We start from the raw sequence: 19,852 nt of genomic DNA, 5'->3' as shown, positions 1-19,852 counted from the left end.
ACATTTTGAAGCTCTCAGAAGCCAAGTTATGTTATATTCCTTAACATGTATTTATGCAAGTTTGAAGTATCAATTATCTAAACACAGTTTTGTTGGCATATTTTCAGGATATATATATATATATATATATATATATATGTGTGTGTGTGTGTGTATATGTATGAAATACTTGACTTGGTGAATTCTAGCTGTCAATATACACCTCCCCTCTTAACCACGCCCCGCCCACAACCACGCCCCAGTCCCACCCCCGACCACGCCCCCCACCTCCCAAAATCGGAGGTCTCAAGGTTGGCAAGTATGGATTCACACACATTTTCTTCATTTAATTTGTCTATTCTTTTTTTTAAATGATCACAGGTCAGAGTCAGGATGTGACGTTGCGCCAAGAAGAGCCACCATCACAGGTCACAGTAACACCTGAACTTGACCTGGAAGTGGTGCCGGAGTCATCTGGAGATTGGCATAATGTCTTCCCGTTAATGAATACCGAAAAGACTCTTTAGACAACAAAAGTTTTAGACAACAACGTTTTTCCAGACATCATTCATCTGATTTTCATCCATGTGATAACCTCCCGAGATGTCTGTCCTATTAAATCTGCTGTATATCACAGATAGGCGACCGCCTCGGTGGCGCTCGCGTTTCGAACAAGCTGTAATCCCACCCTCTTCCTGGTCCGACCATGTAAGTGACGCCCCACAAATACACACACACACGCGCAGCGAAAGAATAACGTCACGTTGCAAAGGAAATGTTTGGAAACTGATTTCACTCACTGATTCAACAACAATGTAGCAACCATAGCATTTATTTCTAAATCCTTTCGTCCTCTAAGATCTCTTATGTTGGGCAAGCTCTTTAGCGTCATCTTCGCCAGCCAGAGTGGCAGTTTTTACAAAGTTTTCTCAAGGCATTCAATCAAACTATTCAGTTTGTCTCAGAAGGAGCTTCACCTCTCATGTGAGCAGACTTCATGATTTCATGCTCACAGACTTAGACTGGTCAGATCTAGTTTGAGCGCTTGGTTCCAAAACCCAAATGATTTATCCTCTACAGCAGGGGTGTCAGGCCCGCGAACAGGTTTTATCCGGCCCGCGGGATGAGTTTGCTAAGTATAAAAATTAACCTGAAATTTTTGAATGAAAGAAACTGCTGTTCTAAATGTGTCCACTGGATGTCGCAATAACAATTCTTTGAATCTTTGTAGACGATGCTACATATGTACAAAATAAACCACATGTTATTAGTACATCAGTCAAGGAAAATGATCAAACTACATAAATAACATACTGTAATTTGATTTTGATGGGTTTTTTTTATCTAGATAGATTGAAAATTAACACCAATGAGTTGACTGATAAACATTATCACATAATTTATTCAGAAAATATAAATAACGACAAAGTAAATATACTATTAACCGCAACAGGTAATTGTAAAAACAACAACGTTATGATTTGTACAATTTCAGAATGTGTTTGTTGTATTTTTAAACAAAAAAAAACATCTCAAGTTGTCTTTATTTTGAAGTTATCGTGCCGTAATTTTTCTCCACGTGGCCCTCGATCTAAAATGAGTTTGACACCCCTACTCTAAAGGAGGGTTGCATGCCAAGACAAGAATGGTGTTGTTCTATTCTGGTGCAGGATGGCTGTTAAGATGCAAAGGAGTGACACCTTTGCCAACACAACAGCAGGATGGAATCCCAATTCTCTTATCCCACTGCATCTTAACAACTGTTTTGCACCAAATTAGAGCGAAACCATTGTTGTATATCACGGAAAGGCAGTTGCCTAGATGGCCACTATCCTCTACAGCAGTGGTTCTCAACCTTTTTTCAGTGATGTACCCCCTGTGAACATTTTTTTAATTCAAGTACCCCCTAAAGCATTTTTGGTTGGGAAAAAAAGAGATAAAGAAGTAAAATACAGCACTATGTCATCAGTTTCTGATTTATTAAATTGTATAACAGTGCAAAATACTATTTGGGAAAAAAAGATATAAAAATAACTAAAAACTTGTTGAAAAATAAACAAGTGGTTCAATTATAAATATGTCCACAAAAAATCTAGCTGTCAACACTGAATATTGCATTGTTGCATTGTAATGAATGGAATAGCCTACTTGATTTGATGTTCAGTTTATGAACTTACATTCATATTTTCTTGAAGTATTATTCAATGAATATATTTATAAAGGATTTTTGAATTGTTGCTATTTTTCGAATATTTAAAAAAAATCTCACGTACCCTTTGGCATACCTTCAAGTACCCCCAGGGGTACGCGTACCCCCATTTGAGAACCACTGCTCTACAGGAGGAGCGCGTGCCCAGACAAGTATCCTACTGTTGTGTTGGCAGAAGTGTCGCTCCTTTCCATCCTATCAGCCATTCTGCAGCACAATAGCGCAAAACCAGACGACAAATAGTTTGGGTTTTGGCACAGGCATCAGGACTAGATCTGACCAATTCAAGTCTGTGAGCATGAACTGATACAGTGTTGTCTGATGAGTGGCAATTGTCCAAGACAAACTGAGCAGTCCATCTGTGATTGATTGAATACTCCGAGAATAGATCCATTGTGCTCACCATGTCTTCTCAAATCATAGGTACAAGATTATTGTGTGCAGAGATGTCTCTTACCTGCTGACAGTTGCCTTCGTCACAGCTGTATCAAAAAGCAGGTAAGAGACATTTCCTACTCAAAACAAAACAAAAACATTATTTTTTCCTGCACACAAGAATCTTGTGCATATGCCCTAAGAATACAATGCCCTAGATCAGTGGTTCTAAAACATCTTTCACCAAATACCACCTAAGAAAACACTTGGCTCTGCAAGTACCACCATAATGCCCGACATTAAAATACAGTGCGATAGTAGGACTTAGTATTCATTAAACAAACAAGGCAAAGGTTTTATTTAACAAATATATTGAATATTTTGGACATTACACACAGTTTAACCAGTAACACTGTCTTTGAATAAAGGAAAATAAAACAAGGTACTAAAATAATGAATCAAATCTTTGTCCGACCACTAAATGAAGCCCGCTTACCACAGTTTGAGAATCCCTGCCCTAGATGAATGACAATATTCATAGGCTTTTTTACAAAGTTTCATTTCTCATTGAGTCAAACGTCGACATTTGCGTGTTATATGATGTTCTCCTAAAACGCTATCACATACAGCAGATTTAAGTACAGACATCCCGAGAACTCGCAAGAGAAGAAATCACATTTCTGTAAAAAAAAAAAAAAAAAAAAAAAGAGTCACTTGATTACTGGTCTGCTCGCTGGGACGAGTGCAGCCAGCGGTACTACTGGAATGGCTTCAAAAAAGCAGCGGTGCAAGAGCACTTTTTTTTAATGCTTTATTTCATTGTTTGGTTCTCACATATTTATATTGTAAATACTCATTTTTCTGTAGCTCCTTATGTACATAGACAGATTGTTTATACTTTGGGATGATCTTCCACAGCTTGGTGTCATTTGAGCCTATTACTGTGCTTATTGCAAAGCACACATATTTTTTCAGTTGTTTTTCTATTGTCTATATAAAAGCCTGAAGATTAAAGTAATTTTTATATGTGAGACCCTCTTGTGTTTAATTATGTTCCATTGGTATCTTATTTATATATATATATATATATATATATGTAAATGGTAAATGTATGTATGTAAATGGTAAATGTATGTATGTGTGTATGTATGTGTGTGTGTGTGTGTGTGTGTGTATATATATATATATGTATGTATGTAAATGGTAAATGTATGTATGTGTGTGGGTATGTATATATATATATACAAGTAAAAGCCAGTAAATTAGAATATTTTGAAAAACTTGATTTATTTCAGTAATTGCATTCAAAAGGTGTAACTTGTACATTATATTTATTCATTGCACACAGACTGATGCATTCAAATGTTTATTTCATTTAATTTTGATGATTTGAAGTGGCAACAAATGAAAATCCAAAATTCCGTGTGTCACAAAATTAGAATATTACTTAAGGCTAATACAAAAAAGGGATTTTTAGAAATGTTGGCCAACTGAAAAGTATGAAAATGAAAAATATGAGCATGTACAATACTCAATACTTGGTTGGAGCTCCTTTTGCCTCAATTACTGCGTTAATGCGGCGTGGCATGGAGTCGATGAGTTTCTGGCACTGCTCAGGTGTTATGAGAGCCCAGGTTGCTCTGATAGTGGCCTTCAACTCTTCTGCGTTTTTGGGTCTGGCATTCTGCATCTTCCTTTTCACAATACCCCACAGATTTTCTATGGGGCTAAGGTCAGGGGAGTTGGCGGGCCAATTTAGAACAGAAATACCATGGTCCGTAAACCAGGCACGGGTAGATTTTGCGCTGTGTGCAGGCGCCAAGTCCTGTTGGAACTTGAAATCTCCATCTCCATAGAGCAGGTCAGCAGCAGGAAGCATGAAGTGCTCTAAAACTTGCTGGTAGACGGCTGCGTTGACCCTGGATCTCAGGAAACAGAGTGGACCGACACCAGCAGATGACATGGCACCCCAAACCATCACTGATGGTGGAAACTTTACACTAGACTTCAGGCAACGTGGATCCTGTGCCTCTCCTGTCTTCCTCCAGACTCTGGGACCTCGATTTCCAAAGGAAATGCAAAATTTGCATGGTTGGGTGATGGTTTGGGGTGCCATGTCATCTGCTGGTGTCGGTCCACTCTGTTTCCTGAGATCCAGGGTCAACGCAGCAGTCTACCAGCAAGTTTTAGAGCACTTCATGCTTCCTGCTGCTGACCTGCTCTATGGAGATGGAGATTTCAAGTTCCAACAGGACTTGGCGCCTGCACACAGCGCAAAATCCACCCGTGCCTGGTTTACGGACCATGGTATTTCTGTTCTAAATTGGCCCGCCAACTTCCCTGACCTTAGCCCCATAGAAAATCTGTGGGGTATTGTGAAAAGGAAGATGCAGAATGCCAGACCCAAAAACGCAGAAGAGTTGAAGGCCACTATCAGAGCAACCTGGGCTCTCATAACACCTGAGCAGTGCCAGAAACTCATCGACTCCATGCCACGCCGCATTAACGCAGTAATTGAGGCAAAAGGAGCTCCAACCAAGTATTGAGTATTGTACATGCTCATATTTTTCATTTTCATACTTTTCAGTTGGCCAACATTTCTAAAAATCCCTTTTTTGTATTAGCCTTAAGTAATATTCTAATTTTGTGACACACGGAATTTTGGATTTTCATTTGTTGCCACTTCAAATCATCAAAATTAAATGAAATAAACATTTGAATGCATCAGTCTGTGTGCAATGAATAAATATAATGTACAAGTTACACCTTTTGAATGCAATTACTGAAATAAATCAAGTTTTTCAAAATATTCTAATTTACTGGCTTTTACCTGTATATGTGTGTATATATGTATGTATGTGTATATGTATGTGTATATGTATGTATATATATATATATATATATATGCATCATTTGTTGGTTTTTTGACATGGACTTGTTTCTTCAGCATTGTCCACACGTTTGGGTCAGGACTTTGGGAAGGCCATTCTAAAACCTTAATTCTAGCCTGATTTAGCCATTCCTTTACCACTTTTGCGTGTGTTTGGGGTCATTGTCCTGTTGGAACACCCAACTGCGCCCAAGACCCAACCTCCGGGATTGATTTTAGGTCGTCCTGAATAATTTGGAGGTAATCCTCCTTTTTCATTGTCCCATTTACCCTCTGTAAAGCACCAGTTCCATTGGCAGCAAAACAGGCCCAGAGCATAATACTACCACCACCATGCTTGACTGTAGGAATGGTGCTCCTGGGATTAAAGGCCTCACCTTTTCTCCTCCAAACATATTGCTGGGTATTGTGGCCATATATATATATATATATATATATATATATATATATATATATATATATATATATATATATATATATATATATATATATGTGTGTGTGTGTGTATATATATTGTGTGTGCCACAATATATATATATATATATTGTGGAGGAAGGCGTGGCTTGCGGGCCTGCCGCCGAACGGGGTGTGCCAGGACCGGCCTCGAAGACAGCGACAGCTGTGTAGATGGCCCAGGTGGGCCTTGTTATCTAATCACCTGTCGCCTTTATTAGCAGCAACCAGAATGAGACACGTGGTTGGAGCTAGATACCAACGGGTGATCCGCACGTTGGCATCCTTCATGCGGTGGAGCCTCTGGAGGGGTTTGTGGTCCGAGCAGAGACTGAATGACCGCCCTATTCTGTACATCAGCCGGAAGCTCTCCGATCGGGAGGCGCCGTGGCGAGGGAGTGCCTCGATATCCGGTGGGCGGTCGGCGCCCTCCGGTACTACCTCCTGGGGCGCTCATTCAGTCTCTGCTCGGACCACAAACCCCTCCAGTGGCTCCACCGCATGAAGGATGCCAACGTGCGGATCACCCATTAAAAAGCATTAGACATGTTGAAACCTAAAAAATCCTGGAACAGTCCAGTTACTTACTATCGATTCAATGGCCTAAAAATCCAATGACCTGGATCAATAAGAACATCCATTAGCACTTTAAATGCTAACATTGTGTTTTGGAGTCACATAGTCTTCTTTTTCTGTGATTATTTTTGCATATGTTATTGGTATTCTTTTTCCAAGAAAGACACACCTGACTCACAGTTAGAAAACCTCTTCTCTCTGCTACTGTTGATTTCAAAGCAATGATATATAAATACATGACCTTCTATAAGGTCAGGGTTAGAATAATGTTTTTGTTAGGAGAGGTCTTCTGCTGCTTCTCAGAGAAATCTAGTATGAATGGGAACTAGGTCACCACACGTGGTTTTCTTTTATTCTTTCCAGTGCTTCCTTTATCTGGCCTCATTATGCCTTTTTCACTAGCACATCAGCATGCTGGACCATCACAAAGCTTGCAAGGCCTGCAGGATACACAATATGTTATGTGTACTGTATAGCCTGTTGCTCTCATCATGGGAGGGAATGTCTTAATCAGTTTGGGCCTCGACTCATCTAGAAAATAGTGTTTTAAGCAACTCATTAAAAGGGAACTGCACTTGTTTGAGACTGGTTTTCACTTTGTGTGCATTCTAAATCCTGAAATACTGCTAGTAAGAAGCGGCTAACAATACAGCGGATGGGGATTTACCTATCCCGCCTGTAAAGCTCTACAAAAACATCTCAAACCGCCCAACAATACTCTTTTCACATGCCGTGACCGACATATTAACCTAAGCTATAGCGACATTGTCATTGTAAGAGCTAACACAGAGGAACTACCTTTCTGGCATAGTAACACACTGCTCGTCCACTAACGAGAGGTAAGCTAGTTTCTATGCTGCCGCTGCTACTCAATCACCTGGGAGTGGGTCAAAGTCAATGCTAGATTATACATCATGCCTCACACTTGTATAATAGAAGGTTGTGTATACGCCGAGAAGTTGGTCAATTTTGACATTAATTTTGGACATCGCTAAGAAGACGCGGCACAAAGCTCGTTTCATCCCAGCATTTTTTATCGGAGGAGGGAGCATTATGATAAATTTACTATCTAAACGAGGAACACAAGTTTATGCTGAAAAATACAACCACCCCTTTAGTTTGCATTCCAGTAAGAGCAGACATTGTACTGTAAGTGATTGTTTTACAAATCCCCAAAACAGTTAAGTTGGCACAATCTAGTTTGAGCGCTTGGTTCCAAAACCAAATTGATTTATCCTCTACAGCAGGGGTGTCAGGCCTGCGAACAGGTTTTATCCGGGCCCGCGGGATGAGTTTGCTAAGTATAAAAATTAACCTGAAATTTTTGAATGAAAGAAACAGCTGTTCTAAATGTGTCCACTGGATGTCGCAATAGCAATTCTTTGTATCTTTGTAGATGATGCTACATATGTACAAAATAAACCACGTTTTTAGTACATCGGTCAAGGAAAATGATCAAACTACATAAATAACATACTGTAATGTGATTTTGATGTATATATATATATGATATATATCGTTGTGTAAATTGTAAATAAAAACAGAATACAATGATTTGCAAATCCTTTTCATCTTATATTCAATTGAATAGACTGCAAAGACAAGATATTTAATGTTCAAACTGAGAAACTTAATGTTTGTTTGTTTTTTTGCAAATAATCATTAACTTAGAATGTAATGGCAGCAACACATTGCAAAAAAGTTGGCACAGGGGCCTGTTTACCTCTGTGTTACGTGGCCTTTCCTTTTAACAACACTCAGTAAACGTTTGGGACCTGAGGAGACACATTTTTTAAGCTTCTCAGGTGGAATTCTTTCCCATTCTTGCTTGATGTAGAGCTTAACTTGTTCAACAGTCCGGGGGTCTCCTTTGTGGTATTTTACACTTCATAATGTGCCACACATTTTCAATGGGAGACAGATCTGGACTACAGGCAGGCCAGTCTAGTACCCGCACTCTTTTACTATGAAGCCACGCTGTTGTAACACGTGGCTTGGCATTGTCTTGCTGAAATAAGCAGGGGCGTCCATGGTAACGTTGCTTGGATGGCAACATATGTTGCTCCAAAACCTGTATGTACCTTTCAGCATTAATGGTGCCTTCACAGATGTGTAAGTTAGCCATGCCTTGGGCACTAATACACCCCCATACCATCATAGATGCTGGCTTTTCAACTTTGCGCCTAGAACAGTCCAGATGGTTCTTTTCCTTTTTGGTCCGGAGGACACGTCTAGTTTCCAAAAAACAATTTTTGCAAAACATAAAGTTTTCCAGTTCGAACATTAAGTATCTTGTCTTTGCAGTGTATTCAATTGAATATAGGTTGAAAAGGATTAGCAAATCATTGTATTCTGTTTTTATTTACGATTTACACAACGTGCCAACTTCACTGGTTTTGGGTTTTGTCTGTAGTTTTGTATTTCCTTTTTTTTGTAGCACTTAGCAGTAGTGCTACTTGCTGTATGTGCTTAGCACTCGGTTTCTAAAATTGTGGCTCATCCTCCGTATACTCAGGCTCAAAAATATAAGGTTCTGGATCATCATTTGTAGTTGTTAGCTCTCACAAAGTCTGCCAGGATTAGTAGTAGTTGCTGTTGTTGATGGAAATAGCGATCTGTGAAATCAGTGTTCCCAGGAATTGTGTTCCGGTAATGTTTAAAATGACCAAAATACTGCAAATACCGTAAATATGAATGTGCCTACATTACAGACATACTGTTGCACATCCCCATTATTGTGTTTTACTATTTATAACACACAAAAAAGAGAAAGACCTGTTCTTATCTCACAAAGGGATTGCAGATGAAGATGATTCAGATAATATGACTTCCATGCCTAAGATGAGTGCATGTGAATGTGGGATAGGAGAACATTGCATTCATAGAATTCACAGAAAAGTCTTCATGTTGACAATGACACATCATGCAAGGGTATGGCTTTCAAATTGTTTATTTTCAGGTAAGTGGCAGCTCACTTTTATTACACATATAAGAACGAGGAAGATCCTTTACATTCATTCAAAGGATGCCTTGGAAGTGGACTGAGAGACGCACTCGTAGCTGCTACTGACACATTTTATTACATGTGGAAGAAATATGTTCTGCTTTGCTCTGACCAATTGTGACAAAAGCACCGTACACCGTTTCAGTGTTAGTCAAATAGCACCTTTTTTTGAAATTGGGTTTCAGTTATCCAAAAGAAAAAGAAACAGCACTTGCTTTTTGGGGGCGGGCAAGAAGGGAACCGTGACAGATAAAGGTGCTGACAAGGCGGAAACTAGTGACAAGTGAAGCGCATCCAGAAGAAAATGAGAACATGTCATCTCCCGGGACAAAACAATTGAATAATCTATTAGAAATGACTCATCTTAGTGTTCTTTGCAGCAAACTCTTTAAAAAGATGTGAAACATTTCAGTCCATAACCACTCCGCTTTACGCCGTGAAGACAAACACATGTATGACATCACACTTAAAGGACACATGCAGGAGGTAACTCAAAGTATTATTAGCGGCGTATCCAAACAAAAATGGATGTTTGCCAAAGAGGAGTTCGGGGACAGGACACAAGACTTTGTGACGAGACAAATAATCTCTCAGTACAAACAGAACCAGCCTGGTCTGGTCACACACTCCACAAACAGCAACGACAGGCAATTTAATGAGAAATTATTGCTCTGGGCTTTTACTTTTCACAATCCAGGTCTGATTCTGCTCAGCCACCATTGTGTTATTTGTTTTAGAGAATTTAGAGACGAGGACATACAGGTAAGCACATAGGGCGGCTTCAGGGTCACGGATTGTGGGGACCCACAGACAACGGCCCAAACAATGGAAGGGGTTTTAGCAAAAATGATGTGTTATCAGCAGCGAGGTCAAAGGTGAGTTTTAATGGTGGCAAGTTTGGCTTGTTTTTCTTCCACAATGTTGTTGTTTTTTTAAAGCGATGTTTGGAACGTCAGCGTCTGGCTGGAGATGAGCTGCGGCTTCCCTGCGTACAAGAGAAAAAAAAACATTCAATTTGGTGAGTACCGTATTTTTCGGAGTATAAGTCGCACCGGCCGAAAATGCATAAGAAAGAAGGAAAAAAACATATATAAGTCGCACTGGAGTATAAGTCGCATTTTTGGGGGGAAATGTATTTGATAAAACCCAAAACCAAGAATAGACATTTGAAAGGCAATTTAAAATAAAGAATAGTGAACAACAGGCTGAATAAGTGTACGTTATATGACGCATAAATAACCAACTGAGAACGTGCCTGGTATGTTAACGTAACATATTATGGTAAGAGTCATTCAAATAACTATAACATATAGAACATGCTATACGTTTACCAAACAATCTGTCACTCCTAATCGCTAAATCCCATGAAATCTTATACGTCTAGTAGAGATGCGCGGTTTGCGGACACAACCGCGGAGTCCGCGGATAATCCGCGGGTCGGGCGGGTGACAGGAAGAAAAAAATAGATTTTAAATAGATCGGGCGGGTGGCGGTTGAACCAATTCGGAAATATATATACATAGTTAAATGTTGTTACCCACATACGAAAAACGAGCAGCACTCTTTGAAACAGGCAATTATTCATCAGGCACTGCAGCACACCACAACACGACACAACAGAAAAGAAAAAAAAGATGGCAACACCGGCAGCAAACGTGGTACGTGACAAACTAAAAAAGGGAATACTAAAGACCAGGGGGAAAAAGACCAGCTATTTGCCTTGGCCAATAAGTTGCAGGTAATTTATTATTATTATTTATTTAATTTATTTTTGTGTAAATAGGGATGACATACATATGTTATTGTATAATTTAAGTTTGTGCGCGTGATTGACAGCCTAAGGCTTATGAGGCACATTTTTTATTAATTTTTTTATTTCAACTTAAAAACGTATGAGCCTATGCCTATGCCTACAACATAGGCTATGTGTTTATCTTTATTTTCCTGCCTGTCGTTGACAATGGAGATTGTCTGATATTTTGTCATGGCTGCAGATCAATCAATAAAGGTTCATCTTTGTCGCGAAATTGTTCACTGCTTCACTGTGCACCCCGCCCTCGTCCCTATTTGAGCATTATAACGTTAACAAGTTAATATTCATTGAAATAAATTCGGAATTTTTTTTTACCTAACGAAAATAAAGGCCTAGTCTTTCTAAAACATTTTTTTAACTTCTTAAAAGCATTGTTCTGCTTGCTGGAACTGTGCACACAAAGTGTGAGGAACGCACTCCTGATCTGAGGGCATTGGCAACAATAGTCAACACTTTCTTAATGGAAATGACAATAATACTATAATAATGATAAATAATATTATCACGCATTAATATCTCTTAGCCACTAATGCGTGGCAAGCATTGAATGTCTCTGCTCCATTGGATCAGTCTCCTTTCTTTAACAGGCAAAAGCTTTATAACCTCACTAATGCCTTGCATCGTCTATATTAGATATATAACAACGGGCGGATGGCGGGCGGGTGTGGTTTTGATAAAATGTTGGTTGGGTGGATGGCGGATGGATGACGACATTTGTGATGCGGTTGCGGATGAAATAATTGCCTATCCACGCATCTCTATTAGTAACACATTCAAAATAAAGAAAACACACAAAAAAATGTCTTAATTATTGCAGAAATAGAGCATAGCAGAACATGCAAAAGGTGTCTGTTGTGTTGTAATGTTCCATCCATCCATTTTCTACCGCTTAATCCCTTCGGGGTCGCGGGGGGCGCTGGAGCCTATCTCAGCTACAATCGGGCGGAAGCCGGGGTACACCCTGGACAAGTCGCCACCTCATCACAGGGCCAACACAGATAGACAGACAACGTTCACACACTAGGGCCAATTTAGTGTTGCCAATCAACCTATCCCCAGGTGCATGGCTTTGGAGGCGGGAGGAAGCCGGAGTACCCGGAGGGAACCCACGCAGCCACGGGGAGAACATGCAAACTCCACACAGAAAGATCCCGAGGCCGGGATTGAACTCACGACTACTCAGGACCTTCGTATTGTGAGGCAGATGCACTAACCCCTCTTCCACCGTGCTGCCGTGTTGTAATGTTGATGCTGATAATTCAAGGGTTTGTGAATGCTATTGTTGCATAATGAGGAAATGTTGTGTTATTATTGTTGTGGCTGCTGGCTAGCGACGTTGTGAGTGCATTGGAGGCTGAAAGGTGCTACATACTGAATAAGGCGCAACATGGGGTACGCCTGCATAGTCTAATAGGATCCAGAAAAAAACATTCTGGTTAAAATGTGGCTAAAAATGTGGATTTTTAATGTTTGTCTGTATAATGCATCCATTACTAGATGATGTAGTAATGTACTAACAAACAAGCACAAATGAAGACCCATTATTTCCTGTGGTACCGTCACATCTTATGTATACCTCAATGCGCCAGAAAGTGGCCTGCTAACACACTGCTAACGCACTCTGTGACTAAGTGCAATTTTAAAAACAAACAAACATGTTATTCCTGTTTTGCTGTATAAGTAGGCCTAATGTGAAATAACAAAATAAAACCACTCAAATTCAGCCGCAATATTATGCATATATTTGTTACAGGGTCGCTATCGCAGCTGAAATTTGCTTGAAAATAAAAATCTTGATGAAAGTTAACTATGAAAAGTTAAAGCTGTTTGAACAAAATGTGAAACAATTTAAGCCAAACCATATAATAATGCCCCTAACAGCCAGTTGTTACCAATAGTGGTTTAAGAGCCACATATCCCTGACAAACAAGAAATCAAATCAAAATGTCACATTTTAAGTTTAACAAAAAACTATTATTTTGAAATACCGATGCCATATTTGTAAATAAATGTAATATTACAATAAACTTAACTGCATATCAGCTAAAATAAAAGTATTGTAAAATTCTATAAATGTTCTGCTTCTTCCTACTCATTTTCGGACATGGAAATATGTGATGTGCCCTATTTTACTGTAGGCATGTTTGAAATAAATGAAAGCCATATTAACATTAAAGGCCTACAAAAACCCACTACTACCGATCACGCAGTCTGATAGTTTATATATCAATGATGAAATCTTAACATTGCAACACATGCCAATACGGCCGGGTTAGCTTACTAAAGTGCAATTTTAAATTTCGCGCGAAATATCCTGCTGAAAACGTCTCAGTATGATGACGTCAGCGCGTGACGTCACGGATTGTAGAGGACATTTTGGGACAGCATGGTGGCCAGCTATTAAGTCGTCTGTTTTCATCGCAAAATTCCACAGTATTCTGGACATCTGTGTTGGTGAATCTTTTGCAATTTGTTCAATGAACAATGGAGACAGCAAAGAAGAAAGCTGTAGGTGGGAAGCGGTGTATTGCGGCCGACTGCAGCAACACAAACACAGCCGGTGTTTCATTGTTTACATTCCCGGAAGATGACAGTCAAGCTTTACCATTGGCCTGTGGAGAACTGGGACAACAGAGACTCTTACCAGGAGGACTTTGAGTTGGATGCGCAGACGCGGTACCGTGAGTACGCATGCAGCTGCGGCTTCCAAACATTTCATCGCTTGCCCGTACATGCCTGCCGCTACGTGCATGTCACATACGTAACTTTGGGGAAATATATGTGCTGTATGAACTTTGGGGAGGTGAACGGTACTTTGGGCTGTGGGATTGAGTGTGATGTGCAGGTGTTTGAGTTGTATTGGCGGGTTATATGGACGGGAGGGGGGAGGTGTTTGTTATGCGGGATTAATTTGTGGCATATTAAATATAAGCCTGGTTGTGTTGTGGCTAATAGAGTATATATATGTCTTGTGTTTATTTACTGTTTTAGTCATTCCAAGCTGAATATCAGGTCCCACCCGCCTCTCACAGCATCTTCCTTATCTGAATCGCTCCCACTGCCCTCTAGTCCTTCACTCTCACTTTCCTCATCCACGAATCTTTCATTCTCACTCAAATTAATGGGGAAATCGTCGCTTTCTCGGTCCGAATCGCTCTCGCTGCTGGTGGCCATGATTGTAAACAATGTGCAGATGTGAGGAGCTCCACAACCTGTGACGTCACGCTACTCGTCTGCTACTTCCGGTACAGGCAAGGCTTTTTTATCAGCGACCAAAAGTTGCAAACTTTATCGGCGATGTTCTCTACTAAATCCTTTCAGCAAAAATATGGCAATATCGCGAAATGGTCAAGTATGACACATAGAATGGACCTGCTATCCCCATTTAAATAAGAAAATCGCATTTCAGTAGGCCTTTAAATTTTTTACAAAATAATTTGCCTTAGTTTTCACCAAACTCATTGATTAGATTTTTTTAAAGCTTTCCAACAAGAAGTGCATCAGATCAGACTGAACAGTTTTTTAAATTAACCAATCCAAAGAAAATGTTTTTATAAAGACCTTGTTATTATAATTGCCGTATTTATTTCATTATCCACACATGCCAAAATATCACACTTCCTGGTTGTTTCAGCTTCAGTGTTTATCACAGTAAAGTCTCTTGGAATATTCTTTTCTCCACACATGTTTTCTTTTTCATTTAGATTAAAAAGTTTGACAGTGTAAGGATTGTGTCTGTAAGGATTATGCAAATGAGGAAACCACTCTGTATGGATTGCTTGTGGAGATAATCCATATTTTGATTGGCTGGAAAGGAAAAAAAACTACTTTTGACTATAAATAGAACAAAGAAAATGCATCAAAACATATTTAAGTGGTAATTAAAAGTTGCCATAGTCCCGTTTGGACAATGAAGTCTGCATAAAACTCAGACGTAATTGATAGTGTGATGTTAGCGACTCAATGCTAATTAGACACAATGCATAATTTTGTCGTGCCTTCTGGTATCTTAGCAACAACAATTTAGTATCTCCAGATGAGCAACCCTCGGGGAAATTTAACTCCACTTTTAGCGAGCACTAAAGTAATTTGAGCACAATGATTGGCTGAGTAATTAACATTTGACATTGGAAATATAACAGTACAAAAGCCACATGACACTGAAGTTCTTTACAGGGGTTTTTGGAAGGACAGTTGACGGTTGATTTTATATATGGAAGGAAATAGACTAAAAGACTACAAATAACCCGACACGTCAAAATCCATCCATCCATTTTCTACCGCTTGTCCCTTTCGGGGTCAAAATCATGTCACAATAATTGAATACATGTAATAAAGACATGTAAACAAGTGAATTCATTGATGCGATCGCTTCTCCCGTCAGCTGATGAATGATGGCCAACCTGAGTTAGCTGCTGTGTCCTGGACACGAGCAGGAAGTGTTGTCCTTCAGTGAAACGGTAGCATCTGGTCTGTTTGTGGCGGTTTTAATCGTCATCTTTTAGAAATTAGATCGCATGTTAGCGCCGCGCCAGCCGGGATAACTACTGTGGTATTGGTTTAATCATGTTCATTGTTATGGTTATCATTTGAACCTGATGGAACGTTAACAAAATATTTATGTCACTGTAACAGTAACAATAAAACATGTTATCAAAATAATAGTCACTCAAAAATGAGCATAATACCGTATTTTTCGGCGTATAAGTCGCTCCAGAGTAAAAGTCGCACCGAAAAAAACATATATAAGTCGCACTGGAGTACAAGTCGCATTTTTTGGGGAAATGTATTTGATAAAACCCAACACCAAGAATAGACATTTGAAAGGCAATTTCAAATAAATAAAGAATAGTGAACAACAGGCTGAATAAGTGTACATTATATGACGCATAAATAACCAACTGAGAACGTGCCTGGTATGTTAACGTAACATATTATGGTAAGAGTCATTCAAATAACTATAACATATAGAACATGCTATACATTTACCAAACAATCTGTCACTCCTAATTGCTAAATCCCATGAAATCTTATACGTCTAGTCTCTTACGTGAATGAGCTAAATAATATTATTTGATATTTTACGGTAATGTGTTAATAATTTCACACATAAGTCGCTCCCCCGGCCAAACTATGAAAAAAACTGCGACTTATAGTCCGAAAAATACGGTAGTCTTTCTAATGGTTACACCTGTAAACCATATCTATTTCCCCTTAAAAAATGATTGTAAATAGTTTCCTGTCTTTTTTCCAAATTGTACCTTTCATCCACTCCATTAGTAATTAAAACAATCCTACCAATACCGTAGGCCACTCTTTCCCCGAGCGTGGGAAATTGGCTGGAGAGTACAGTGTGAGAGATGAACGTTATGTCCATTCGTCCGTCGGTTTTGCGTGATTGGACAATTGACAATGAAGATTATTTGTTTGAAGGAGACAATGGGGCGATACGGCCCAACATCTATATAGTGATATATACTGCAGCCTCTTGCAATAACTTTAAACATCAAAGTATATTCTTTGCTATATAAATTATAATAGAGGCATTGCTGTATTTATCTACTTTTTCATTTATGTTAACATCTGACTACTATCTCTAGTAAAATGATTATAGCTACAATTCTGTTAAAAAGTAATAAGCACTCATTCTTCTGTTGTTTCAATACTTTGAATTCGTTTTCTAGGTGATACTACAAATGTGGGTATCGATCAAATACCAAGTAGTTGCACGGGCAGTTCATACATAACATTTTTTAGAATAATTACATTATTAAAGTTTTGATCACAACTACAGTATAATCCAACAAAAACACGGTGTAAATGATGTCCCTATTCTATTTTATAAAATACAACATTTATAACAAAGTTGATAGTGCAAAAATACGAAACAAATGCAAAAACAACCATTTTCTCTTGTTTCTTGAGTTTGTAAACAATAGCAAAATCGACAAAAAAATATCGAACATCTACCGATACTATACTCGGCATCGTTACTGTCGATACTTGTATCAATCCACCTACCTCTGTTTATATTCAAGAGCTCTAGCTGAACGGTTAGCTTTGCTTTTTTTGTAACCTCCTTCGCTGTGTATTGGGTTTAGCTATTGCTAGCTATTGGGACGGCGTGGCGCGGTTGGGAGAGTGGCCTTGCCAGCAACCTGAGGGTTCCTGGTTTGATAAATGATAAATAAATAAATGGGTTGTACTTGTATAGCGCTTTTCTACCTTCAAGGTACTCAAAGCGCTTTGACACTACTTCCACATTTACCCATTCACACACACATTCACACACTGATGGAGGGAGCTGCCATGCAAGGCGCTAACCAGCACCCATCAGGAGCAAGGGTGAAGTGTCTTGCTCAGGACACAACGGACATGACGAGGTTGGTACTAGGTGGGGATTGAACCAGGGACCCTCGGGTCGCGCACGGCCATTCTCCCACTGCGCTACACCCACCTTCTACCAACCTAGTCACGGCCCTTGAGCAATACACTTCACCCTTGCTCCTGATGGGTCGTGGTAAGTGCCTTGCATGACAGCTCCCGCCATCAGTGTGTGGATGTGTGTGAATGGGTGAATGTGGAAATAGTGTCAAAGCGCTTTGAGTACCTTGAAGGTAGAAAAGCGCTATACAAGTATAACCCATTTACCATTTACATTTCTTGTTCTCCAATGATAATAATTCTTGTGTAAACTGTTTATTTGCTACCATGGAGGCAAGGATTCGTGATTTAAAAGCTACACTGTGGAGGGATGTTAGCCGCTAGCACTGTAGTGAGGAGGCTACACTTTTTCGCTGGCAAATTTGCGGAACACCGCGAGAATGTGTCGTGGACATGAGTTATTACGATATAACGATAGTACTTAAAGATCTACTGTCGATTAAATATTTATCATTTTTATCGTGTATTCCCATTTTCCTAATTTTGCCCAAAAATTGCCCATATTTCATGACAGGTTTAGTGGACTTATTGACACATTTCTTATACAAAGTAATCCCTCTTTTTTTTTTTAAAGCATGACCTTATTAGCGCCATCTAGAAGTGAAAAAACACCCTTGAGTTACATTTACACGCTTTGGGGCAGTTTATTTAATCAATTTGTATAAGGCTGAGCCAATCAGTAGCCATGTTACTGAACAGACACTCTAATTGGTTTGGTCTCCTCTAGTGTCCAATACTACTGTAGTATTGATATTTTTAATTCATTTAGCCATTTTTATGATAGAGGATGCTTAATTTAACCCAAAAATATGGTTTTAGAAAAATAATGTTGCAATAGAGTAAGGCTATTGAATACTGTCATTTTCTGCTTTTAAGAAAAGTATCGTGGTGCAAGTCGTTTTCATGTTCAACTCGTGCTTGCGTGGTTTCCCTCTGGGTACTTCGGTTTCTTCCCACAGTCCAAGAACGTGCATGTTAAGTTAATCAAATCGATACGGGTTATATACATATAACCCAAAGCAGCAGAAATGCGTGTTGATGACTCAGCATAATCAAATTACTGTCCATGCAGGCAGTTAGCTATGATCCCATGAGAAGTGGATCAGCATCTCCGGCAAGATTAGATCAGCACTTGCATCAAGCTTGCATAGCATGCATGAGGATCAGTTGTGGACTTGATGACTACTGAGCTTATTGACTTTGAACACCAGCAGATTAGTTACTCACTGTTTTGTTGTTCTCATCACTGAGGTGGGAAGAAAAGACAGGACCGCCATCATTTCTCATGCAATTTCAGACAGGATGAAGATCAGTGGTTCTCAAACTATTTCCACCAAGTACTACCTCAGAAAACACTTGGCACTCCCAAGTACCACCATAATGACCAATGTGAAAATACAGCAGCATAGTAGGCCTAAGTATTAATTAAAAACAAGGCAGAGGTTTTAATTTGAAAGGTTTGGCCATTGTAACATTACACACAGTTTAAACAGTAACACTGAGTTTGAATATGGGAAAATACAACACTGTACTTTAATCAAGTGATTATTTGGCGTACCACTAGATGGAGCATGCAAACCACAATTTGAGAATCACTTATGTAGAAGATTATAGGGAGTAATGATGAAAATTTCCCCTTTTTTTTTTTTATACCATTTTGAAGATCCTAGTCAGGGAGCCTTTGCCGTCACCTCCAGTGGACTTCTTGGCTCTAGCAGACTGTGACTTCTGGTCACCCTGGAAGAAGACGACAGATATTCAGTTGCTTGGCAGAGAATGTGGATGTTTTGTCGACCAATTAATTTCCATGCCAGGATATGTGGGAATGGAACGTTCGAAGCAGTGCAAAGAAAATAAATAGATAAACTATCGAGGAAACCTTCTGCCACTATAGCAGGGGTGTCCAAACGTTTTCTACTGAGAGCACACTGAAAAATGAAAGCATGCGCCGGCCATTTTGATATTTTTCATTTTCAAAACCAATAGAATATATCGTAACCCTTATGGCTTTCCTTAGTTTTGGTGAATGTTAAAAGGTCCTGTGAACCCAAAATGTTAAAAATAAGTAATATAAGTAATATATATATATATATATATATATATATATAT

At 39.3% G+C, this 19,852-nt stretch overlaps 2 protein-coding genes across 6 annotated transcripts in view; one reads left to right on the top strand and one right to left on the bottom strand.

Annotated features, from left to right (window-relative positions):
* The window catches only part of LOC133597074 (zinc finger protein 236-like), an 87,179-nt gene extending 83,587 nt beyond the window's left edge, over positions 1-3,592 (top strand). Inside the window, exon 32 of the mRNA XM_061949994.1 lies at positions 361-3,592. Within this exon, the coding sequence (XP_061805978.1) occupies positions 361-506 (146 nt within the window). The 3' untranslated portion in view covers positions 507-3,592. The remainder of the gene's footprint in view (positions 1-360) is intronic.
* A 5,824-nt stretch (positions 3,593-9,416) lies between these two features.
* LOC133597042 (myelin basic protein-like) overlaps positions 9,417-19,852 on the bottom strand; it is a 41,442-nt gene continuing 31,006 nt past the window's right edge. For 3 of the 5 annotated variants that reach the window (XM_061949949.1, XM_061949965.1, XM_061949974.1), the window contains 2 exons: positions 19,397-19,480; positions 9,417-10,471 (listed from right to left, as the gene is read on the bottom strand). In XM_061949949.1, coding sequence (XP_061805933.1) covers positions 10,439-10,471; positions 19,397-19,480 — 117 coding nt within the window. In that variant the 3' untranslated portion in view covers positions 9,417-10,438. Of the gene's footprint in view, positions 10,472-18,970; positions 18,990-19,396; positions 19,481-19,852 lie in introns of all 5 variants that reach the window. The other 2 variants (XM_061949957.1, XM_061949982.1) reach the window with 1 other exon arrangement.

This window comes from Nerophis lumbriciformis, linkage group LG04 (genome assembly GCF_033978685.3).
Source record: "Nerophis lumbriciformis linkage group LG04, RoL_Nlum_v2.1, whole genome shotgun sequence".
Taxonomy (NCBI): Eukaryota; Metazoa; Chordata; class Actinopteri; order Syngnathiformes; family Syngnathidae; genus Nerophis; species Nerophis lumbriciformis.
Note: the sequence above shows the minus strand (reverse complement) of the source record. Positions and strands in the feature narration are given on the sequence as shown.